The sequence below is a fragment of the Brachycentrus maculatus genome, unplaced genomic scaffold (assembly GCF_059751285.1).
Source record: "Brachycentrus maculatus isolate JH-2025_06_01 unplaced genomic scaffold, ASM5975128v1 h1tg000216l, whole genome shotgun sequence".
Classification (NCBI taxonomy): domain Eukaryota; kingdom Metazoa; phylum Arthropoda; class Insecta; order Trichoptera; family Brachycentridae; genus Brachycentrus; species Brachycentrus maculatus.
The window spans coordinates 775,489-797,462 of NW_028280967.1; the positions used below are offsets into that span (position 1 = coordinate 775,489).

Here is a 21,974-nt window from a genome sequence, read left to right on the forward strand (position 1 = left end):
GTAATTTTTTTCACTTTTAAACTGAATTTTGTGTAACATGGATCAGCAAGATTTAAATATTTTTCTAGAAATAAGAAATTTCATAAGAAAATTACAACAATTAAAATACCTTCTTCTTCCTCACTCTCCTCTGATGGGGAAAGAGAGACTTCCTTGTCACTGGTTTCACCTTCAAACTCCACATCTTCCTTGTAGGACTTCTCTTCAGGAGAGTACTTGGACTCATCTCCTCCGAAGGAATCCTCCATTGCGGATTCCCTCTCTTCAACCGATTCCCTGTGGGACCATTCCGTTGTAGCTTCATCCAACACCTTGTTGTAGTCTTTTTGTTCCGTTACAGACCTTCCTAGTCTTGCATTTTCAATGATTTCTGTAAAATAGACAGCTGGGTTGAAACTGGGAATTGAAAATCAGGAGTTGTTTTAAAATCCGTCATAGGCTGGTTCAAGTGATCTCTTTACACACAAATAAATGCCTAGACTTCCATATTCTTCTTCATATTTGATGAGATGTCAAAAAAAAAAAAAATGAAAATAACTCCTGTAATTGGAGATAATCCAGATTTTGTGAACAAGTATTTGGACACACTCAAAATGTTTTAAATGTTGAAACCCTCATCTGCACTCCAGTGGTGCATAGGGCACTGCATCATATAAACACAGTGTTATCTTGATCGTTTACACATGAAGGAAAGGTGATCAACCCTCCGCTTCAAATAACTTGTTTTGAAATAAGTGGATTTAATTCATGTTTTTGAATGTTCATTATCAATTTTGGTTATATTTGGATAAGTATCAGTTAGTTGGATACATGGGTGCAGAATGTTAACCAAATCTAGCCATTTACATGGCTTACAACCTGTCATTATTATATCCCAAAAAATGTAAAAAAAGGGTATTTTGAGAAACGAATCTCGCTTATATTGATATGATTAAGGTTTCAGCTGCATTATCTATCAACAGTTGCTGTAGGAATTTGCGTCTTGTAAGTTGCTTGTCGCTTAAGATATCGCTCACTCCTTTCAACAACGTCATATATCAAAAATCGTCAATTTTCAATTGTGCATGTTTTCGGAATGCCCAGAAAATGTACTATATCCCAACAAAAGCGGCATATTTTTAACTAAATATTTACCCGCTACAGGGCAGAAAGAGTTGTTTTTGCATTTTGAAGAAAAAGTATTGTTTAATTATTTTTTTTAATATCCTAAATATTTTTCAAATAGAGAAAAAACCTTCAGGTTTTACTTAAAAAGATCTGTTGCATAGTAAAACGTTCAATAAGTGGCTTGATATTTATTTTTATTACATTTTATTATATTTTAAACTTTAAAAACGATTCTGAAAAATCAAGTTTTTTTTATATATGACATTGTTGAAAGGAGTGAGCGATATGTCTAAAATTATTGTTAATTTGAATACCCAATCATGGACAAAGTAGTGAATGTTATGCAGTGAATAAAGTGATCGCCTAAAACACCCGAAGATAGGACACATAACCAATTTAAATGGCTAGAACTCCTCATGCCATTCTCAATCAATCATTTGAATTACTCATTTGATTGATCCAGACTCTCCAGACATGGGAATTCATCTTTTTCTGATCCCTCCTTTTCCCAAAAAAAGTCATTCATCTTCACTCCCACCACAACAGAAAAAAGTGAACCTACCAGAGTCTGGGCTCTTGTATCCCACGATCTCTTCAGAGGATTGTCTCTCCTGGTAGATGTTCCTTTGTATTCTTCTCTCTACATCCACCATACTCTGTGGCAGCAACACGTCCTCTCTTCCAATGCGGCACAAGGCGAGCTCTAGAGAGTTATCTGGAAACATAAGACAAACATTGTCAATAAAACAAATTATAACTCATGGACCATTAAATAACTAAAATACATAACTAAAAATCGCCTAATAATAATTATTATCTTAGTAGGTAGGTACTAAGTTATTTTTTTTAATCAATAATAGATAAATCATTACTTATGTACTATCACAAAATATTAATTCGAATAGAAACCAAAACGTTCCCTAAATGATACTAAGTAGTAAATATGATACAAAGTAGGTAATAAGATTTCAAAAATCTCACAGCCTCCAATTATTGTAATCATGACTTATCGGCTGTCCAAATTTAAAACACAGTAAGGGACATTTTTTTGTAGTAGGTTTTTTTTTGCATTTATGGACTAAGTAGACTCTACTTAGTCCAAAAATGCAAAATAAACCTACTACAAAAAAAATGTCCCTTACTTTGTTTTAAATTTGGACAGCCGTTATGTATCGCTACAAAATATTTATTTTAACAGAAACTAAAACATTTCCTAAATCTCTGTATGATACTAAGTAGTTACTAAGTCTATGTATGCTTCTAAGTAAGTACTAAGTTTTTTTTAATCCCCTCAAAATAATTATTGAAATCCTATTTTATATGGTGGGTGTACTGGCAAAAAACGTTAACTCAAAAACATGCATATATATTTTGACTAATGATGCAGTATTATAATGTTTTTAATGTTCTTTAAACTGGCAAAATACACTAAATAGTTTGAAATGTGGTATTTATGTGGTTTCAATAAATGAATTCTGTAATTCTGTCCGCCTCCGTAGTGTAATGGTCAGCACGCTCGGCTACCGTTCTGGAGGTCCCGGGTTCGATTCCCAAGGGGGGTAAAATAAATATAAGTGATTTTTTCACTGTAAAATTTATTTAATATTATTACCCTGGACTGGTACCTGAAGCGGAGGGCTGATCACCTTTCCTTCGTGTGTAAACGATAAAAAATAATACTGCGTTTATATGACGCAGTGCCTTATGCATTATTGGGGTGCGGATAAGGGTTTTATTATAATAAATGAATTCTATTTTAAGTTTAAAAGCGGTTATTTTATTGAGGCTAAAAGTAACGGGGATTATTCAAACAGGGATTTTAGAGTTAACGTTTTTTGCCAGTATACCCTCGATATGTACTGGCGATAAGTACTGACTTGTTTACAAAATATGAAGAAAAAAAACTAACTAACTAACCACCACGCCGCTTCCCCGCAGGGGTAGGCAGATAGAATAGAACGCCACACCACTCTGTCTATGCAAACATTCTTCGCCTCTTCCACGTACATGCATCTCCTCATACATACCCGCCGATTGTTACGACTCCTAACCTGACCACTTTCAAGTATTTGGCATACCTGACCGTGCCATGTTTTTCTCGGTCTTCCTCTGCTCTTTTTTCCACTTACATTCGCCTCATAAATTATATGAAGAATATGTATATCCTCACCATGCGCCTTCTGTCCACCTTGCTCTCTCCATAACCTGAGCATCAGGATGGCCTGCTGTGCTCCGTTGGCGCCCTGCTCCCTGATGCTGGCCACAGTGGCCGAGGAGATGCCCAGCTCGTAGGCTAGGGGCACCCAGTCCATGCCTAGCAGGTTGCACATTGCTGTGATCCTGGTAACCAAAGGCAGTTTATCTTAATAAAGATGAAGAATAATATGGAGGTCTGTGTTTATACAGGATTTATACACATCAATTTATACACATGTAACATTGTCCGCCTCCGTAGTGTAATGGTCGTTACAGCTACCGTTAGTTATTTTACGTTAGCTACCGTTCTGGAGGTCCCGGGTTCGATTCCCAAGGGGGGTAAAATAAATATAAGTGATTTTTCACTGTAATATTTATTCAATATTATTACCCTGGACTGGTACCTGAAGCGGAGGGCTGATCACCTTTCCTTCATGTGTAAACGATCAAGATAACACTACGTTTATATAATGCAGTGTCCTATGCACCTTTCCTAACCTGCAAACAAACCTCTATTTATAGAGGCTTGTTTGCAGGTTAGGAAAGGGAAGATATATGTGAAAAATACATTAAAAACACCCAATTGAAACCAATTGAAAATTAATGTTTCATGAATTCATTTTGCAATTGGCGGGAATCGAACCCGCAATGCCAGTTTCGCAGTCAAGCGTTCACCTGACTTCGCCATTGGAAATTGTGTGATTTGAGTGATCATTTTATACGTGTGTAACATTCGCCATTATCCCCATGATTGACAACCACACCACTCAAATTTTCGGAACCTGCAATGAGTGTATGTAAGTCAGTTTTCAGCGCCAGTACTGACGTCAGTAACTGACTCAATGTAAATCCGCCTTAACATATAAAAGTGAGATACAAGGGAGGACAATCTGATTAATATTTGTCCGCCTCCATAGTGTAGTGGTTAGCCCGCTAGGTTACCATGCTGGAGGTCCCGGGTTTGATTCTTAAGAGGGTCAAAATAAATATTCAAGATATTTTAGTCTAATATTTATTTAATACGACCCTGGACTGGTACCTGAAGCGGAAGACTAATCACCCTTCCTTCGTGTATCAAGATATTAAGATTGGTTCAATATGCAGTGCCCTATGCACCATTAGGTGCGGATAGGGGTTGGAAGAAGAAGAAGAATATTTGTTTACACTTTCGACGAAAGGTGTAACATTTAAACAGTTACACTGAACACTAGCAGAAGGGTAACAACTACCTGGAGTCGCTCAGTCTATCGGGCCACTTCAGTTCCACCTCATCAGGTATGTAGTGCTTCTTTATTATCAAAACCTGTTGCTCATTCTCTGCTCCGGGCCTGGATACGTAAACTGGTAGATTCAGTTCTATCGGGATGACTTCTTCCGGCAGGACAATGTTCAGCACACATATCTGCAAATAAGAGAATATTTGCGTGACGCACAATCTGAGATACCTATGATAAGGCACAATGTGCGGTTGGCATACAGTATAAGACACTTTAGATAAGGCACAATGCTCTGTTAGCATATAGTCTGAAACATCTTTGATAAGGTAAAACACACGGTTGGCATAAAGTCTGAGACAATTTACATAGGCACATCGCGTGGTTAGCATACAATTAAAGATACTTTAGATAAAGCACAACGTTCAGTTAGCACACAGTCTTAGAAATCTTTGATAAGGCACAATGCTAGGTAGGCAGATAGTCTGAAACACTCTCGATAAGCCACAATGCTCGGTTGGCATATAGTCTGAGACACTCTCGATAAGCCACAATGCTCGGTTGGCACATAGTCTGAAACGCTCTCGATAAGGCACAACGCACAATATGGACAGTCTGAGACACTTTTGATAACATACATACAATAAGCGTTAGCATTAGCATAAAGTCAAAGACACCTTCCATAAGGCCCAACGCACGTTTGGGATAGTTTGACACACCTTTTATAAGGCACAACGCACAATTGGGACAGTCTGAGACACCTTAGATAAGGCAAAAGGATTAGATATATTTATATTTTTACTATATGTATAGATTTTAATTTATTACTTTATCCCAATTAAGTCAAGATATCACAGATTCTCGGGATAGTCTGGAGTAAGTAATGTGGTTCCAGAATACTCACAGGGGGCTGGGCGGGTTCTCCCTTGGGCCTGCGGGGCTCCCTCATGAACTGGCATCGGGCCACCGCGTCGGCGTGCTCCGCCCTCAGCATAGCGCTGAGCTGGAGCCGGCTCTCCCGGAAGGCCCGGAACTCGATGCGCGGCTGTTCACCAGACTTGGCTACAGGACTGAAGTTGCCACCGAATTCCAAGTAAACTGGCTTCCCTTCGTGCACCTAAAACAAGAAAAATAATACTAACTAACTAACTAATCATAGCATTTTTTAAAAGAAAAACACTTGTTTTTTTACCACTTGAGTTTATTTTATGATAACTAGTTTCAGAAGCTACGTTCCCATCTTCAGGTCTAAATGTAAACAACACTCCCTTAAACTGGCATTACGTAATAAATTTCTGACAGCAAGAAGTGATGTATTATGAACTGTGTTAGCATAGTACTTGAATTATACTTGTGTTGACTTAAAAAGCACTCCGGGCGTTTATGTGAATAAAATAAATAAATAAATTAAATAAATAAATAAATAAATAATGCTAGTCCTCTGCAGGGGTAGGCAGAGAGTCTGTCTTTGGAAGCAAACTTTGGCTCTTCCACATTCATGCATCTCCTCGTACATAACCGCCGATTGTTCAGACTCCTGAACTGACCGCGCTCAGGTATTTGAAATACTTGATAAAGCCGATTATATACACATTTTCCTCAGTCTTACTACATTTGCCCAATGAATTTATTTTACTATTAGTTAAACAATCATTTGTTCTAAATATACACCCAAACCATTTCTATACACCAAAATCATAATAATAATTAAAAAAAACCTTAGCCCTCCGCTTCAGGTACCAGTCCAGGGTAATATTGAATAAATATTACAGTGCAAAAATCACTAATATTTATTTGACCCCCCTGGGAATCGAACCCGGGACCTCCAGAACGGCAGCCGAGCGTGCTGACCATTACACTACGGAGGCGGACTCATAATCCACCCAAAATCATAAGAAAATAAAAATCATATTTGATATAGGGGGCACACTTAGACATCGATAAGTTACACAAGCTTGTACATACTAAACATTGCTGCTATTCTTCTTTTTATATTAAATATTCCTTCTCCATTTTGTTTCCCTTATATTAGTAATGTCCTTTTCTCTGAACTTCTTCACTTTCATAATCTTAATTCCATCAAATAAATCCTAGAATCGTGAGCGCAAGACTTCTTGCCTTGCCAACATAAAACATCTTACCTTCATGTTTTTATCATATTAACACTGTATCGATGTGATACAGTAGCCTTTGCACTATCTGAGTGCAGATAGGGTATAAAAAAAGTGATTAAATAATACCTATATAGACCTACTAATGCTTGCACGAAGATTCAAACACTGTTTTCTTTGAGGGTAAATTTAGCCATGCGTTTAGACAAAATTATCCATTTCTTACCTCTACATCTTTGCTCTTAGCAACTTGGGAGAATCGCTCCATTCTCTCCAATGTTTTCTCCTCTCTATCGTCTGTGATGCAGAACACTCGGAGCTGCGCCTGGAGGTGTTCTGTCCGCTTAGCATACACCACGAACCGCGCCATAAATGGTACGTGAATCGCCTCCCTGAAAAGAGCAAGAATTAAAGTCAAGGAAAACCAATTTAGTGTTAGGCTAATTTTCCAGTTACGCTGAGCATCAGTCCTGATGTTTATCTCAATGCAGAATTTCCCAATAAAAGTGATTTCTTAGCATTGAGAAGCGTTGGCTCTGATCAGGCCTAATATCATGATGAGTCGTCGTAATATTGACAGTTTATTTGAGCGTGGGAACCCTCCTTGTTCTTCATGGTTCTAGCCCAAGTCTGAGCCGGCAGTAAGCGCAAAGCGCCAGCATCGACGATCAGCGTGACTGGAAAGTCAACACCAATAGTGAATTTGGCATTGCACCATATCTTAAAGCTCGTATCTGTAATGATCGTAAATGTATATCCTGGCTTAACAACTGGAGAGAGTGGTTCCTCTGTAGCACTAGTAGCTGTTTAGACCAGCTGCAAACAACATGGCAATTGTCATGATGATTGCCGACCTTCAGCGTAGAGCAGCACAATAAGAAGAAAAATACAGTAATATGTTACATAATGCAGTTACAAGGCAAAATGGAAGTTGAACGCGGCATAGGAAGAAGACATATATCCTGGCTGACAAACTTGAGAGAGTGGTTCCATTATTTTACTAAGGCGCTGTTTAGAGAGGTTGCGGACAAATCAAAAATTGCCATGATGATTGCCAATCCTCAGCTTAAAGTAGCATAATAAGATGATACTTTTAGAAACTGTAAGTATAGATACTCATTCAATGGGTGGTCCATCTAAAAACAGAGAATTCTTTAGTGACACGGAGGGGCACAAGTGCTATAGTAAATGTTGGAGACTTGTGCCACTCTTCCGTTTCACCACAGAATTTTGGTCTTGGGAATTGGTAAAAAATTACCTGTATAATTCAGTCGCCATCTTTGTAGCTTCGCTGACATTCCTGCAGTCCATCAGCCAATACCTGGCTGAGACCGTCGTGGTGAATGACACACAGTCGTTGACAAATGTGAGCGGAGTACTGTCCGTGACATCTTCCCAGTGCGCTCTGTTTGTGCCACCTATGCAGACCATTTCAAAACACACATTACAATACCATTTTGTGATTGAATTCACTTGAAATGGCGTGTTCCTGCACTGTATATAGAAAATTTATTTAAATTAAAACACGATGTATACTTCCACTTACATAGTTAGACTGGTCAAATAGAAGAAGAGGAGGGTGTTTAAAAAGTATTCAGGAAGTCATATTCAGGAAAAAGTCATATTCCACCAGGAAGAGAGGAGGGTGTTATATTCATTATATATTACTAAAGTAGCAAGGAAGAAAAAGAAAGATTGTAACTAAATAACAACAGAATAAGGAGAGGCAAAATCATGTGTTACCAAGAAAAGACCGAATAGGGAGGAAAATATTGGTAAATACCACTATTTCTTAAAATCTACTGTGACATGTCGCTCACTCCTTTCAAGAATGTCATAAATAAAAAAACTTGATTTTTCAGGAAAACGTTTTTAAAGTTTAAAAATATAACACAATGTATTAAAAATAAATATCAAGCCACTTATTAAACTTTTAACTGTGCAACAGATTTTTTAGGTAAAACCTGAAGGTTTTTTCTCCATTTGAAAAATATTTAGTTTATTTTAAAAAAATAATTAAACGATACCTTTTCTTCAAAATGCAAAAACAACATTTTCTGCCCTGTAGCGGGTAAATATTAAATTAAAAATATGCCTCTTTTGCTGGGATATAGTATATTTTCTGGGCATTCCGAAAACATGCACAACTGAAAATTGACGATTTTTGAATTATGACGTTCTTGAAAGGAGTGAGCGATGTGTTTCAATGGATTCCGCATCATTTTCAGACTTCGTGTGGTGTTTGAAAATGATACGAAATGCATCTAAATACTTGTCTTAGTAGATTTTTAAAAATAGTGCTATTTGCCAAGTTAAACTTAAATTAAACATGGATAGATATCACCACTAAGTGACTGCAGAAAATTTAGGATAGTAGTTAAAAAAGAGATATAAATTATAAAAAATAAATAGGCAAAGAAAAATAATAGTATGATTGTTTTAACCAAGAAAAAATAACAGAGGGGAAACATTTTAACCTGACAGTAAAATTTATGTGACCAAGAAGAGACAAACTGGAGAAAAAGTAAGAAAGTTTTTAAAAAGAAGGAATTAATTTTAAACAATTAAGAGGTAAAGAAAATTAATGTAGGTAACAAATGGAAGAATTATTGTGACCAAAAAAAAAAAGAGAAAAAAAAATAGTAACTTACTAGTTACAAAGTTATAGACTCAAAAACTTTTTAAACAAGGTGCTAAAAAAAAGTGCTATAAACGAGTGGAAGCATACCTCGCATTTTACTGCTTCTTGTAAAAGAGTTAAAAGCAAAATGGTCATTAAGATAAAACAGCTAAAATTATTTGTTTATTTCAAGTTTGTTTTTTAAGTTATTTCAAATTTCAAGTAAAAACTTCTATGATCAAATGATAAAATAAGCTGCTTTTTGTTTCTCAGTTTTAAAATGATATTTGAATGGCAGCTTCTATTTTAATGGTAAAAAAAATATCAAGAATTTATTCCTATCAGTTAGACACATCATGCTTGATGTTTTTACTTTTATATGACACATGTTACATAGAATTTATAGCAATGGATGAAAAGATGATAGTTTAATATTTAATGAAGCTTTTAAAATTGATTTTTTTATTAATTTTTATGATGTTATTTTTTTAATCTATGAAATAAATAATTTAAATAATAAATATAAAAAAAATAACTGCATGTGAATTTGGAAATGGTTGATTTTTTTATTACTTTATTTTTTAATACTTTTTCAAAAAATCTTTCACCTTATCCATCATTATCCACCTATATGAAAAAAATTATATATATTTTTAAAAATTTACATCTAAAAATGGATAACAATTCTTACCGTTATAAATCAAATAAGTCATTAAAAATAACATTCGTAATTTTAGAACAAATAAAATAAATAAAAATCATTCTACCACTGTCATGGGTCGGTAGAAATAACTGTATAAATTTCAATTAAAAAAAAGGAAAAATCGAAAAATTCATATTTTTATATTAATTACTGTGCTAGATATTTTTCTAAATATACTCATACTTTAAGTAGGTATCATAAAAGGTGAAAAAAGATAAATAAAATCTTTAAAATCGTAGCTGAAAAATAAAAAAAACAAAGCCGTTTTGCAATAAAAAATCTACACAAATTTATGTAAAATAAAAAAACGTGTTCTAAAATTTTTTGCAATATTTTTTTGTCACAAATAAATATACATCCACATTTGTATTTTTATGTACAAAAAATATTAAAAATTTCGTATGTTTTGTACAAATATAACCATAAAATTGTATCAACATGCCTTTTTTATTGTCAAACATGCAAGTTATACTGAAAATACAGTGTTAATTTTTTTTGTTTTTTTAACTTTTTTTTGTTTTTTTACTTTTTGCAAATTTTTTCAAAAAGGCAGGTTGCACATGTAAAATTTCAAAAGGTAACCAGCGACTCAACACGAGAAATTTCATTCTCATTAAGTGCAGTGCGTAATCACAGATCTCTCGAAGGCGGCTGTTAGAATGTGGCAAAAATGAAGTTGATAAAAATTAAACAACGAAAATTACAAACGATAAAACGCAAATCAGGTTAAAAATGAATGTAACGAAACTCTTTTTATCCCAAAGATGAGAAAAAAATGCCAAGAATGAAACAGTTGAATTTTAATTTTATTTTTTTATTATTTATTCCGTCAGACATTGGATTATTCACCCTACGGATGATTTATCTTAAGCCAGTCAAATTTTTTTTCAATCACTTAAAATCCAAGTGACTGAAATCTAGATACGGCTTATGTAACACCGATTATCATGGCTTCAAATTAATTTTTATTGCCTATAATCTATATTAGGTCGTAAGCTATACAGGTCGTAAGCCCTGGAATGATCAGACTTCCATTTTCTTTTATATAAAAATGATATATGCTTCATCTCAAGTTAAGAGATGGATAATGTATATTCAATGCACCCAGTGGTGCATAGGACACTGCATCGCTTAGATGCAGTGTTTTCTTGATCGTTAGTTATGATGAAGCTGGGTGATTAGTCCAGCAGTCAATATTATTATATTAATAGTCGATATAAAATAAATATTACAGTAGAAAATGTAGTTATTTTGATCATCCTGGGAATCGAACCCAGGACATCCAAAATGACAGCCAAACAATATATAAAATATTCCAAGAGAATTTTAAAAAAAAATCTACTTGATGGATATTTAAATCTTAAATATATATATATTTTTTTTTAATCGTAAAATTAAATTTATTAATATTTATTATATACTTAACTACTTTCAAATATACATATGCATTTGAAAATTGGTAAAAGTTTCTCTTTTTTACATAAAAGTTTATTTTATTTTATGTAAAATAATTTATATGATTTTTTTCCAAAATATCATTAAAATATCTAAATTCTAGCTATGAATGAGTATAAAACATGTATTTATCGCATTTTTGATACCCAAGCATCCATGCCATGCACATTTTTATGAAATCAATGAATGAAAAAACTGTTATCATTTATTTATTTTTTATATATTTTTATTATTGTTGATTTTTTTTAAAGAAAATCATTTTTTATCATTCATACACCGCGTTTTCTTTACTAGATCATTGCAAGAATTCAAATGTATATATGACTACAAGAAGCAATTGAAAGTAATAAAAAAGCAAAAAAATATCAAACATGAAATTTGTGATAAAAATGTGTGGTGATTGCATTTGGTGAGATAAAATAATATAAAAAAATAAAATAAAACAAATGGTGATTGGATAAGTGATACATATTTGCAGTAGAAAAGCTGACTTGCACGGCATATTCATCCCAAAAGTAATACTTTACCCAAATCGTAAGATCTCTCCTTCAAACAAAACTCATTGAATGATATAATTTCTCCTAAAGAACAAGTGCTAAGTTTTGTAATATTATTTTAAAAGTGCTACAATTAATATAGAAAAAGTCTTCAAATATACCTTCAGGTATAACAAAAGTCATTCGATTTGTTTTTTGTTACAACAGAGGTCATTTTATTTCCTCTATGTCACAATACAACAGAGGTTGCTCAATTTTCTCTATGTCACAACATAGGTCATTTAGTTTTTTTCCTATGTGGCAATAGAGATCTTTTTATTTTCTCTTAAATTGCAATACAACAGAGGTCTTTCAATTTTCTGTTACGTCACAATATAGGCCATTTTGTTTTCTCCTATATGGCCAGAGAGGTAATTCAATTTTCTCTTTTGTCACAACAGAGGTCATTCAATAAACTACTCTCTTAGAGCAAGAGAAATCATAAAATTTCTCTTGTAATATCATATTTTAAAAAAATAGGAATCACTTAGTTTTTCAACATAGAGGTCATTTAATTTTCTCCTATGTGGCAACATAGGTCTTTAGATTTTCTCTTTTGTCACAACAAAGGTCATTTAATTTCTCTTGTAACAACAGTTTTTTTCACTATTTTGTCTTTAAAAAGTCAAAATTTACATTGTTTTGTTACAATTGATGCTTAAGGTTGTTCAAAACATTGATACAAGAGAGATTCAGTGCACCAATGGATATTTTTAGTTATTAGTTTTGGGAAATAGTGCCGTTATTTGAAAGCAAGTTTCAGCGAGACATAAGAAGTAAATCGAAATATCCCTCAAAAGTCAATATGCATTTGTAATGTCTAGACTCTCATCTGTGCCACAAACATTTTAGTGTTGATAATATTAATAATATAAGGTTTGTTTATCAAGATTTCATTTCTATTCTACTTGCTAAGGGGGTAAACATCCGGCCACCGGTTGATCGAGTGGCCCAGAGTGGAAAATTCAAATTGTAAGTCAACAATTATTTCGGTGCAACATTCTAAAAACGTGATTTTGTGTCATTTTTTACTTAGTGTCTTGCTGCGGTATTTCATACAAGTGGAAATGATGGATATTTGTGAATATAAGAAAACCGTTCTTCAACCTTGAGGATCAAATTTAAAAATTCTATCAACGCTTAAAGGTATGAAATGATAATCATATAAACCTCATCTGTCATAAGCAAAATTTACATTACCTATACTTGGTCATTGAAATTCATCTTTTATTATAATTTAAAAGTTATTCAATGCACTTTGTCATAAAAGAGATATTTCAATCAACCTTTTTATCACAAAAGAGGTATTTTAACTAATTCTATCATCACACTAGAGGTCTTTTAATTAATTCTTACATCACAACATAGGTCATTAAGTTTGTTCCTTTTATCGCAACATATATCTTCCTACTCACTCTTTCATCACAACATGTAGCTTTCAATTCACCATTTCATCACAACAGAGGTCTATAAATTCGCCCTATCAGCACAGTTTTTTAATACTACATATATTTTATCACAACAGAGGTCATTTATTTAAACCACTGTTTCATCACAACAGTTCACTCTTTCACCACAACAGTCTTTTGATACTATATTTCATCACAAGAGAGGTCATTTAATTCACTCTTTTGTCACAATATGGGTCGTCCATTTTTACCCTTTTGTCACAACAAAGGCAATTAAATTTTAAGACAGCGAAAATTGATTAAAATTATTACTTGCATACATGTTTATGTTTTGAAGCGCCCTTGAGGTAGTATTTTACGAAAATGGCGCTATATAAGTAATCCGAATTTATTATAGTTATTATTAAACATTTCCAGGCATTCAGCTATTTTTAAGTGCATTTTCATTTATCAGTTATTTTAAAGGCATTATCAAATGTCTATAATATTTATTTCTCAATATAATATATATCAGATTAATGCTTTGGTGAGCTTTCTGAAACTGTAATGCAAAAAATATAGAAGTATTTTTTTTGTTTGTTTTCGCTTTATATGTTGTAGATAAATTAATATTGACATTTTAAATAAAAGAACGACCGAAAGATGGCGCTATCCTCAAATTTGGTTTGATTCTACATATTACTTTTATTAAAATTATGCATACGGAATACTATTTGCTTTAGACCGACAGTTTTTAAATGGTTGTCATTTTCATACCTTCAACTGAGAATATCCAATGAACTACTGCAGATTTACATATAGGTGTACAAATCGCTCACTCCTTTCAACAACGTCATACATCAAAAATCGTCAATTTTCAGAATGCCCAGAAAATGTACTATATCCTAGCAAAAGTGGCATATTTTTAACTTAATATTTACCCGCTACAAGGCAGAAAGTGTTGTTTTTGCATTTTGAAGAAAAGAAATTGTTTAATTATTTTTTTTAAATACTAAATATTTTTCAAATGGAGAAAAAACCTTCAGATTTTACCTAAAAAGATCTGTTGCACAGTAAAAAATTCAATAATTGGCTTGATATTTGTTTCAATACATTTTATTATATTTTTAAACTTTAAAAACGATCTCCTGAAAAATCAAGTTTTTTGATTTATGACGTTCTTGAAAGGAGTGAGCAATATATTAAGGGCAGGAACTCATTGGATGAGATTTGTGTCAAATTCACAATTTGCAATAATAATGGAGTACCTACTTCTGAAAAACTATATGGATTTTATTTCAAAATAAAATATCGTCCAAACATCTTTTGTATATCCATCAATTTTTATTTAAAAATAAAAAAAACCCACATTCAAATGAAGATGAATTTGATTCTTTACCCATATTTCCAATCAAGATAATCAATTTCATTTAAACCGAAGAAGAAAAACAAAAAGTATTACAAAAATAAAAACATAATGCAAGCCCTGCGCTCTTTTATTAAATGATTTTCATAAATCAGTGCCTTCTATATGATAAATAAAATGCCGTTTGCGATAATGTTTTGGCAACTCAGTGGCTGAAACAAAATGATTTTCAGACTGAGTAATACTCCGCCTCCCGCAGAGGTGGGCAGAGAGGGTAAAACGCCATACTACAGTCTTCTTTTTGCACCTTTTATGCAAAGCAGTCGACTTTCCCTTTTTTAAGGAATAACCCACAAAGCCCCTACTTTTAGAGGCTTGTCTGTAGGTAGGATAGGGAAGGTAAATGTGAAAAATACATCACAAACATCCAGACCAAATAAAAATAAATCTTTCTTCAAATAATTTTGCAATTGGCGGGAATTGAACCCGCGATACCAGTTTCACAGTCGAGCATCTACCCAACTATACCACGGCGCATACTCCTGACATGACCACTTTCACGACCTACCTGATCTTGCCAAGTTTTTTTCCGTCTTCATCTGTTCCTATTTCTAACTGCATTCGCCTCATAAATTTGTTTTATCGTTTTTTCCTCACTCATTTATTCCACATGTCCAAACTATCTCAACATGCCTTTCTTTATTTTATCGACATAGGTACTTCATTCTGGCAAGTTTTTCTCTGTCTTCCTCTGCTCCTAATTCCAACTTCATTCGCCTGTATAAAAAATACATCGTTCCTTCCTCACTCATTTATCTTCCACATTCATGTACCTTTCAGATCAGCTGATTATTCCGATACCTGATCCTCCACGCCCAAGTATTGATAATAATTGATCAGGCCAAGTTCTCTTTGGTTTTCCACTGCTTCAATTTCCAACACATTTGCCTCATATGTTTGTTTTACCATTCTTTCCTTACTCTTTCGTTCCACATGTCCAAACCATCTGAACACACCTTTATTCATTTTATCGATAATGCTTATCTCAGCTTTGCATTCATTCCTTATTTCACCATTTGAACATCTATCATACATCGTTTTTCCACACACTCGCCTCAGAGATAGCATTTGGACTGCATCAATTTACTTTCGTCCTTCGTATGCCAATTCCATACTTCACTTCCATACATGTAGGTTAGAACCAGAACTCCGTTGTGTATTCTCAGTTTACTTTTCGCTGATAGGTTTTTATTTGTTTTGACGGATTTAATATATGGAATGTTATAAAAAATTACAAAATAAATTCTACGATTTTGTATTTTGTCATGCAAATTTTTTATTTTGCAATATTATCTGCCTCAGTCGTGTAATGGTCAGCACGCTCGGCTACCGTTCTGGAGGTCCCGGGTTCGATTCCCAGGGGGGGGTAAAATAAATATTAGTGATTTTTTCACTGTACTTTTTATTCAATACCCTGGACTGGTACCTGAAGCGGAGGGCTGATCACCTTTCCTTCAAGTGTAACGATCAAGATTACACTGCGTTTGTATTACGCAGTGCCCTATGCACCATTGGGGTTTGATTATTTTTATTATTATATTATAATTAATTTTTAAAATTTCGTCATTTAATAAAATAATTTGGTCATAAAAATATGTTTTTTTTGTTTAAATTCATATTTCATTGTTGATTATTTATTTACTACGATGCCCTGTAGATGGCCCTTTTACAGTGGCAATTGACACATGGCGTTATAACCCAAAAATATACCTCAGAATCGAAACGACAGTGAAAATCTATAAAGTTTCAGCTCTTATGACGTTACCAAATCCATGCAATGACTTAATTTAGATATGATATGGAAGGCATATTATTTTTATTTATATGTTTTTAATCAGTTTGTTTAAAATGACACATGTTTAATATATTTTAAAAAATTCTTATTCGTTTGAAATTTACAAATTGTGAAGTCTATGTTTTCAAAACCCGCCAACTTCATTCGCAATGAATTTCAATGGCAGTTTAAGTCATATATCATTTACCTATGTAACTTTTTATTTTAAAAAATCACCAACTTTGATTCCATCACTCTGCTTTCCGCAGGGGTAGATTGAGAGAATAGAATGCCACGCCTGTCTTTATTATTTATTTATTATATCTTTTCATTAATTAGTTCGGCAGTCACTTTATCGTAAAATCCATCCATTTTCAATAAATGTTTTACTTGGTAAATACCACTATTTCTTAAAATCTACTGTGACACTTGTTTTGATGCATTCCGCATTATTTACGGTGTTTGAAAATGATGCGGAATGCATCGAAACACGTGTCTTAGTAGATTTTAAGAAAAAGTGGTATTTACCAAGTAAAACATTAATTGAAAATTATATCTTTCCTTATTTCACCATACGAACATCTATCATTCATTGTTTTGCAGCACATTCACCTGAGAGATAGCATTTCGACTGCATTCAGTCTTCTTTCATCCTTTGATGAGTTGGTGACTTTTCCTAACAATTTCATGTACTCTACCATGTGATTCATTACAAACGTTATTGACAGATTTTAAAATTACTTTTTTACATTTTTTAAAAACAGAAACGTCAATAATGTTAGTACATAACCATTCATCAAGATTTTACCCATCTCTTCGTCCGGAAAATCACTACACCAGCATGCAAACAGCTCTACACGTCACTACCATAGCACTATTCACGCACTTACATCTTCACAAAATGATAATTACATAAGTTTTTGGTCGATTCGAAGACCAACGTGCAGTAAGGATTGCAGAACAACATGCACTAAAGGCCGAGGTCTGACATGCACTAAGACAGACTGGGTCTGACATTCACTTAGACAGACAGAGGTCTGACAGACCTCGGCGTTTAGTCCATGTTGTTCCTCAATCCTTGTTAGTCCTTTGCTTCACCAAAAATGCATATGATTTAACATTTTATGTAATTGTAAGTGTGTGAATAGTGCTATGGTAGTGACGTGTAGTATTGTTTGCATGCTGTTGTAGTGATTCTCCCTAAAAAAATTACCTAACACCCAAATGTCTCTGAAATCGGCTTATGGCCCTATGGCCTTCAACTTACTAGTAAATGGATTAACTCTTTATGTTTAGGGCCCAGTATTCAATAAATCGCAACATAATTTTCTTTTTATTCAACATAATTGTTTTTTTTTCTTCTTAAAACACAATTTTTGTATTGAAAAAAAAAATTCTTCGAAATAAACATATGATTATTAAAAGAAGAGAGTTTTTAAAAGGTTAGGAGTTAAAAATAAATAAATATATTTTTTTCAATACAAATTCTTAAAAACAAACAAATATTCTATATGTAAATATTCTTTAAAAAATGGGTGAGAACTGACGCCCAGCTCTCAGCGCTGCCGGACGCCAACTGAATTCTATTATTGCCAGTAAAGCCTTAAATTTAGTTTTATATCATGAGTGAAAATTCTATGCAATAACACTAGACGTGATTGTCCTGAAGAAGAGATGGGTACGTCCCAAAACTGGTAGACTGGTGAGTGGTTATATGGGATACTAACATTACTAACATTTTTGTAAAAAAATATACTACTATTGTATCACGCCGTTTCTCCGCAGGTGTAGACAGAGAGGATTGAACACCACAATCCTTTGTCCTGACATATGAGTATGGCGTTCTATCCTCTTTGCTTACCCCTGCGAAGAAACGGCCTGATGGTAGTAGTATGTAGTAAAAAAATGTAAAAAAGTAAAAATGACTAGCCACAAAGTAAATATTTGATAATTTCAAAATATCCACACGCTCCAAAAGACGTCTGGGTTCGGTGATGCTCCCTGTTGCACAAGTGATGGGATTAAATGCTCGTGATGTGATAATGTTTGGGAAATTACCTTCGAGAGATCTTTTGCGAAATACGCCTGGTCACGAGACGATCATCGAGGCGGTCGGCCGAGGGCGGGGTGCAAGTAACACAACACACAAGACGACCAAATCACACACGGAAACACAGATACAATGAAACCCAACATGACACAGTGTGGCCCGCCTCACCCGGGACTTACTTCAAACACAAACCCAACATAGCACGGAGCCACTTTTTATTTTCGTTTCTTCTTCGTTTCAAACGTAAACATATTTTTATTTTAATATGTGTTAGAAACAGGAGGGATAACCTAGTGTGGGCCAATCAGGAACTTTTCAGCATTTGCTTATTGCTGGACTTTTGACTGTCATCAAAAGGTTAGGTAAGCTAGTTACGCTTTCCACTGCATTAATATTGTAAGGTTTGGTAAGGTTAGGTATTTAGTGTTCAATGCATCACCTAAGTATGGTTAGGTTAGGTTATCTAGTGAGTACCCTACGCACCATTGGGGTACAGTGGAGTTAGGTTAGGTTAACTAGCTAGTGCCCTACACACCACTTGAGTACAGTTAAGAAAGGTTAGGTTAGGTTAGCTAGCTTGGTCCTCTTGTAAAACCTATTTATTGTTCTGATTTCTTTTTTGGAGAACACTTTAAATTATTATGGAATGATCTATTTTTTAACGCCATTGATAATGTTTGATGCTTGGTACAGACGGAGCCGGAATGCATATGGCGGCTGTAAATTCTTTCTGTATACATTCACATATGAATTTTGGGATGACGAAGACCACTAATTGGTTAATATTACACCACTCTTTCACATTTCTGACATGAACGTCAACATGAAATCAACCGGCATGTTAAAATTCATACGTGATGGACCAGAGACAATACAGAAAAAAAATTACAGCCGCCGTATGCATTCTGGCTCCGTCTGTACCAAGCATTAGAATGATATTCCCGTAGAGCGACTAGAATATTGTTGTATGCGTTTGAAGTAAATCCCGTTTAGACAGAAATAACATAAGAAATGAGTATGAAATGTCAGGAGATGATGGAAAATTGGTAGAGAATGATATCTTAAAAAGCAAACACACAAAAAACAAGAAATTAAAAACGATTCTATACAATATAAAAATAATAATGTTTTTTTGGAAAGTCATTAAAAAGCAACAAAAATTATAAAACACCGGTTACATTATAATATAAAACAGTTAATTAAATTACCCTTTTCCAATTATTAATTCATTTTATTTACTATTTCTAAACACGTTTGTCTTTTTTCAATATATATATCTTTGTTTTTTCGATCACATCTTTGTTTTAAACCAATATCCTTATAACATCAAATTTATGAAGGTGTTCACAATGATTTTTCAATTATTCGCTTCCATAGTGTAGTAGTTAGCGCGCTAGGCTACCATGCTGGAGGTGCGGGTTTCGATTCCCATAGGGTCAAAAGGCATTAGTGATTTTTCAATGTTATATTTATTTAATATAACGCTGAAGTGGTTCCTGAACCGCACGGCTGATCACCTTTTCTTTGTGTATTTAACGATCAAGACAACACTGCTTCTATATGATGCAGTGCCCTATGCACCATTTGGTACTGATATGGATTACAGGAAGAATGTTTGTACAAATGTAGTTTTTTTCCACATTATATGAGACGTTATATAACGTGACATCTGCCTTCTCTGATCACAATTTCCTTTTTGGTCTTCCCTTTCTTGTTTTTAAAAGTATCTACTATGGTTAGCTTTGTCAAAAAACTACAGAAATAGTCAATGAAATCATTATAAGATGTACTATCCGTACTTAACTTTGTCAAAAAACTACAGGTTTAATCTGAAACCTTTCTAAGAAATTGAATTGTATTTAACATTATCAAAAAACTACAGGTAGGTAGAGTCTGAAACCTTTCTAAGAAATTGAATTGTATTTAACTTTGTCAAAAAACTACAGTAATAGTCGATGAAACCTTTCTCAGATGTTCCTAATGTAGTTAAACTTGTCAAAAAAAACTACAGATATAGACTGAAATCTTTCTAAGAATTGAATAGTTTTAACTTTGTCAAAAAACTACATATATTTATAGTCGATGAAACCTTTCTAAGAAATACCACTTTGTCAAGAAACTTAGAATAATTGATAAAACCATTCCAGGAAGTCATAATTCAACACTTTTTTAAATTTTATAACACAATTTCTTTCTTTCTTTTTATACACCTTCTTAAATTTGCTATACCATTCTTTCATCAGTTGTAAAACAAACCATTAATTTTTTTAATGAAATGTTGTTAGACTAACAAAAAAATGTGTAATATTAAAAATTGGTTTAAAACAAAAATTTAATACTAATGTATTTTCGAATCGATGAAAAGATACTAATCTAAAGAATTATATACAAGTATTTTAGATTTAAATTAGTTTCATATTTTTTCTAGAATGTCTAAATTACTTAAGGGTCTAAATAATTTACTAGTAACGTTACTGGAGACAAAATACCATGCCTGTTGGATTGATCAATTTATTCAAACTAAGCATATTTTAAATTTGAAATTTAATAGACAACTTTGAATGAAATACCTAATTTAATTATATTTCTCTTCAAAAAAATATAAGCTATACCTAACTATGATAAATGGTACCTATCTCTTCTATGTATACCCAAAAACAACTCATCTCGGTTATTAGACGAGATTCGTGCGACTTCGTAAGTCATTGACCAACAAAATTAGACAGCTCTATTGTGTGTATTTTCTGATCTTGTTGATCAATTTACAAAAGTTGCATTTTTACAGTAATGCATTTGAAATAATTACACGTATGACAGACGCATTGTGCAATTTTGTGTGGTGTGATGCATATGGTGCTAAAGATGGGAATGTTTTTTTGTTGTTTTTTTATTTATTTAGTATTTTTAATAAAATCATTCGTAGGGTGAGTAATCTAGTGAATCTGTTGAAAAAATAATAATAAATTTGATAAAGAATGATTGAATAAGTTTTATTATAATATTATGATTTTAAAATGCTCTTTTAACTATTCGCTGTGGTAAACAATTTACTTAATTTAATATTTAACTTGATTATTTGAAAAAAAAAAATAATAAAATAAGGCCCATACTTAGCATTTACTAAGAATTGATATTATCATTATATTTGAAAAATTGATTATTATGAAAAAATAAAAATTTATGTTCGAATCCGGTAAATGACAAAAAAACCCACATTTAGCATTAGCTATGAATGTCGTTACTGTTAATATTTGAGATATCGATTATCCTAATGAAAATAATTTAAAAAATCGAATCCGGCAAATGAAAAAAAACATAGCCCATATTAGGTGTAACCCGCATTAGCTATGAATGTCGTTACTGTTATATTTGTGATATCGATTATCCCATTAAA

General features: G+C 33.2%; 1 protein-coding gene across 1 annotated transcript in view; it reads right to left on the bottom strand.

The window, feature by feature from the left end:
- The window catches only part of LOC148306966 (uncharacterized), a 124,538-nt gene that overhangs the window by 38,855 nt on the left and 63,709 nt on the right, over positions 1 to 21,974 (bottom strand). The window contains exons 27-34 of the mRNA XM_088264131.1: positions 18,589 to 18,615; positions 7,887 to 8,046; positions 6,855 to 7,020; positions 5,422 to 5,634; positions 4,533 to 4,705; positions 3,278 to 3,447; positions 1,670 to 1,822; positions 110 to 370 (exon numbers count right to left, since the gene is read on the bottom strand). Coding sequence (XP_088120257.1) covers positions 110 to 370; positions 1,670 to 1,822; positions 3,278 to 3,447; positions 4,533 to 4,705; positions 5,422 to 5,634; positions 6,855 to 7,020; positions 7,887 to 8,046; positions 18,589 to 18,615 — 1,323 coding nt within the window. The remainder of the gene's footprint in view (positions 1 to 109; positions 371 to 1,669; positions 1,823 to 3,277; positions 3,448 to 4,532; positions 4,706 to 5,421; positions 5,635 to 6,854; positions 7,021 to 7,886; positions 8,047 to 18,588; positions 18,616 to 21,974) is intronic.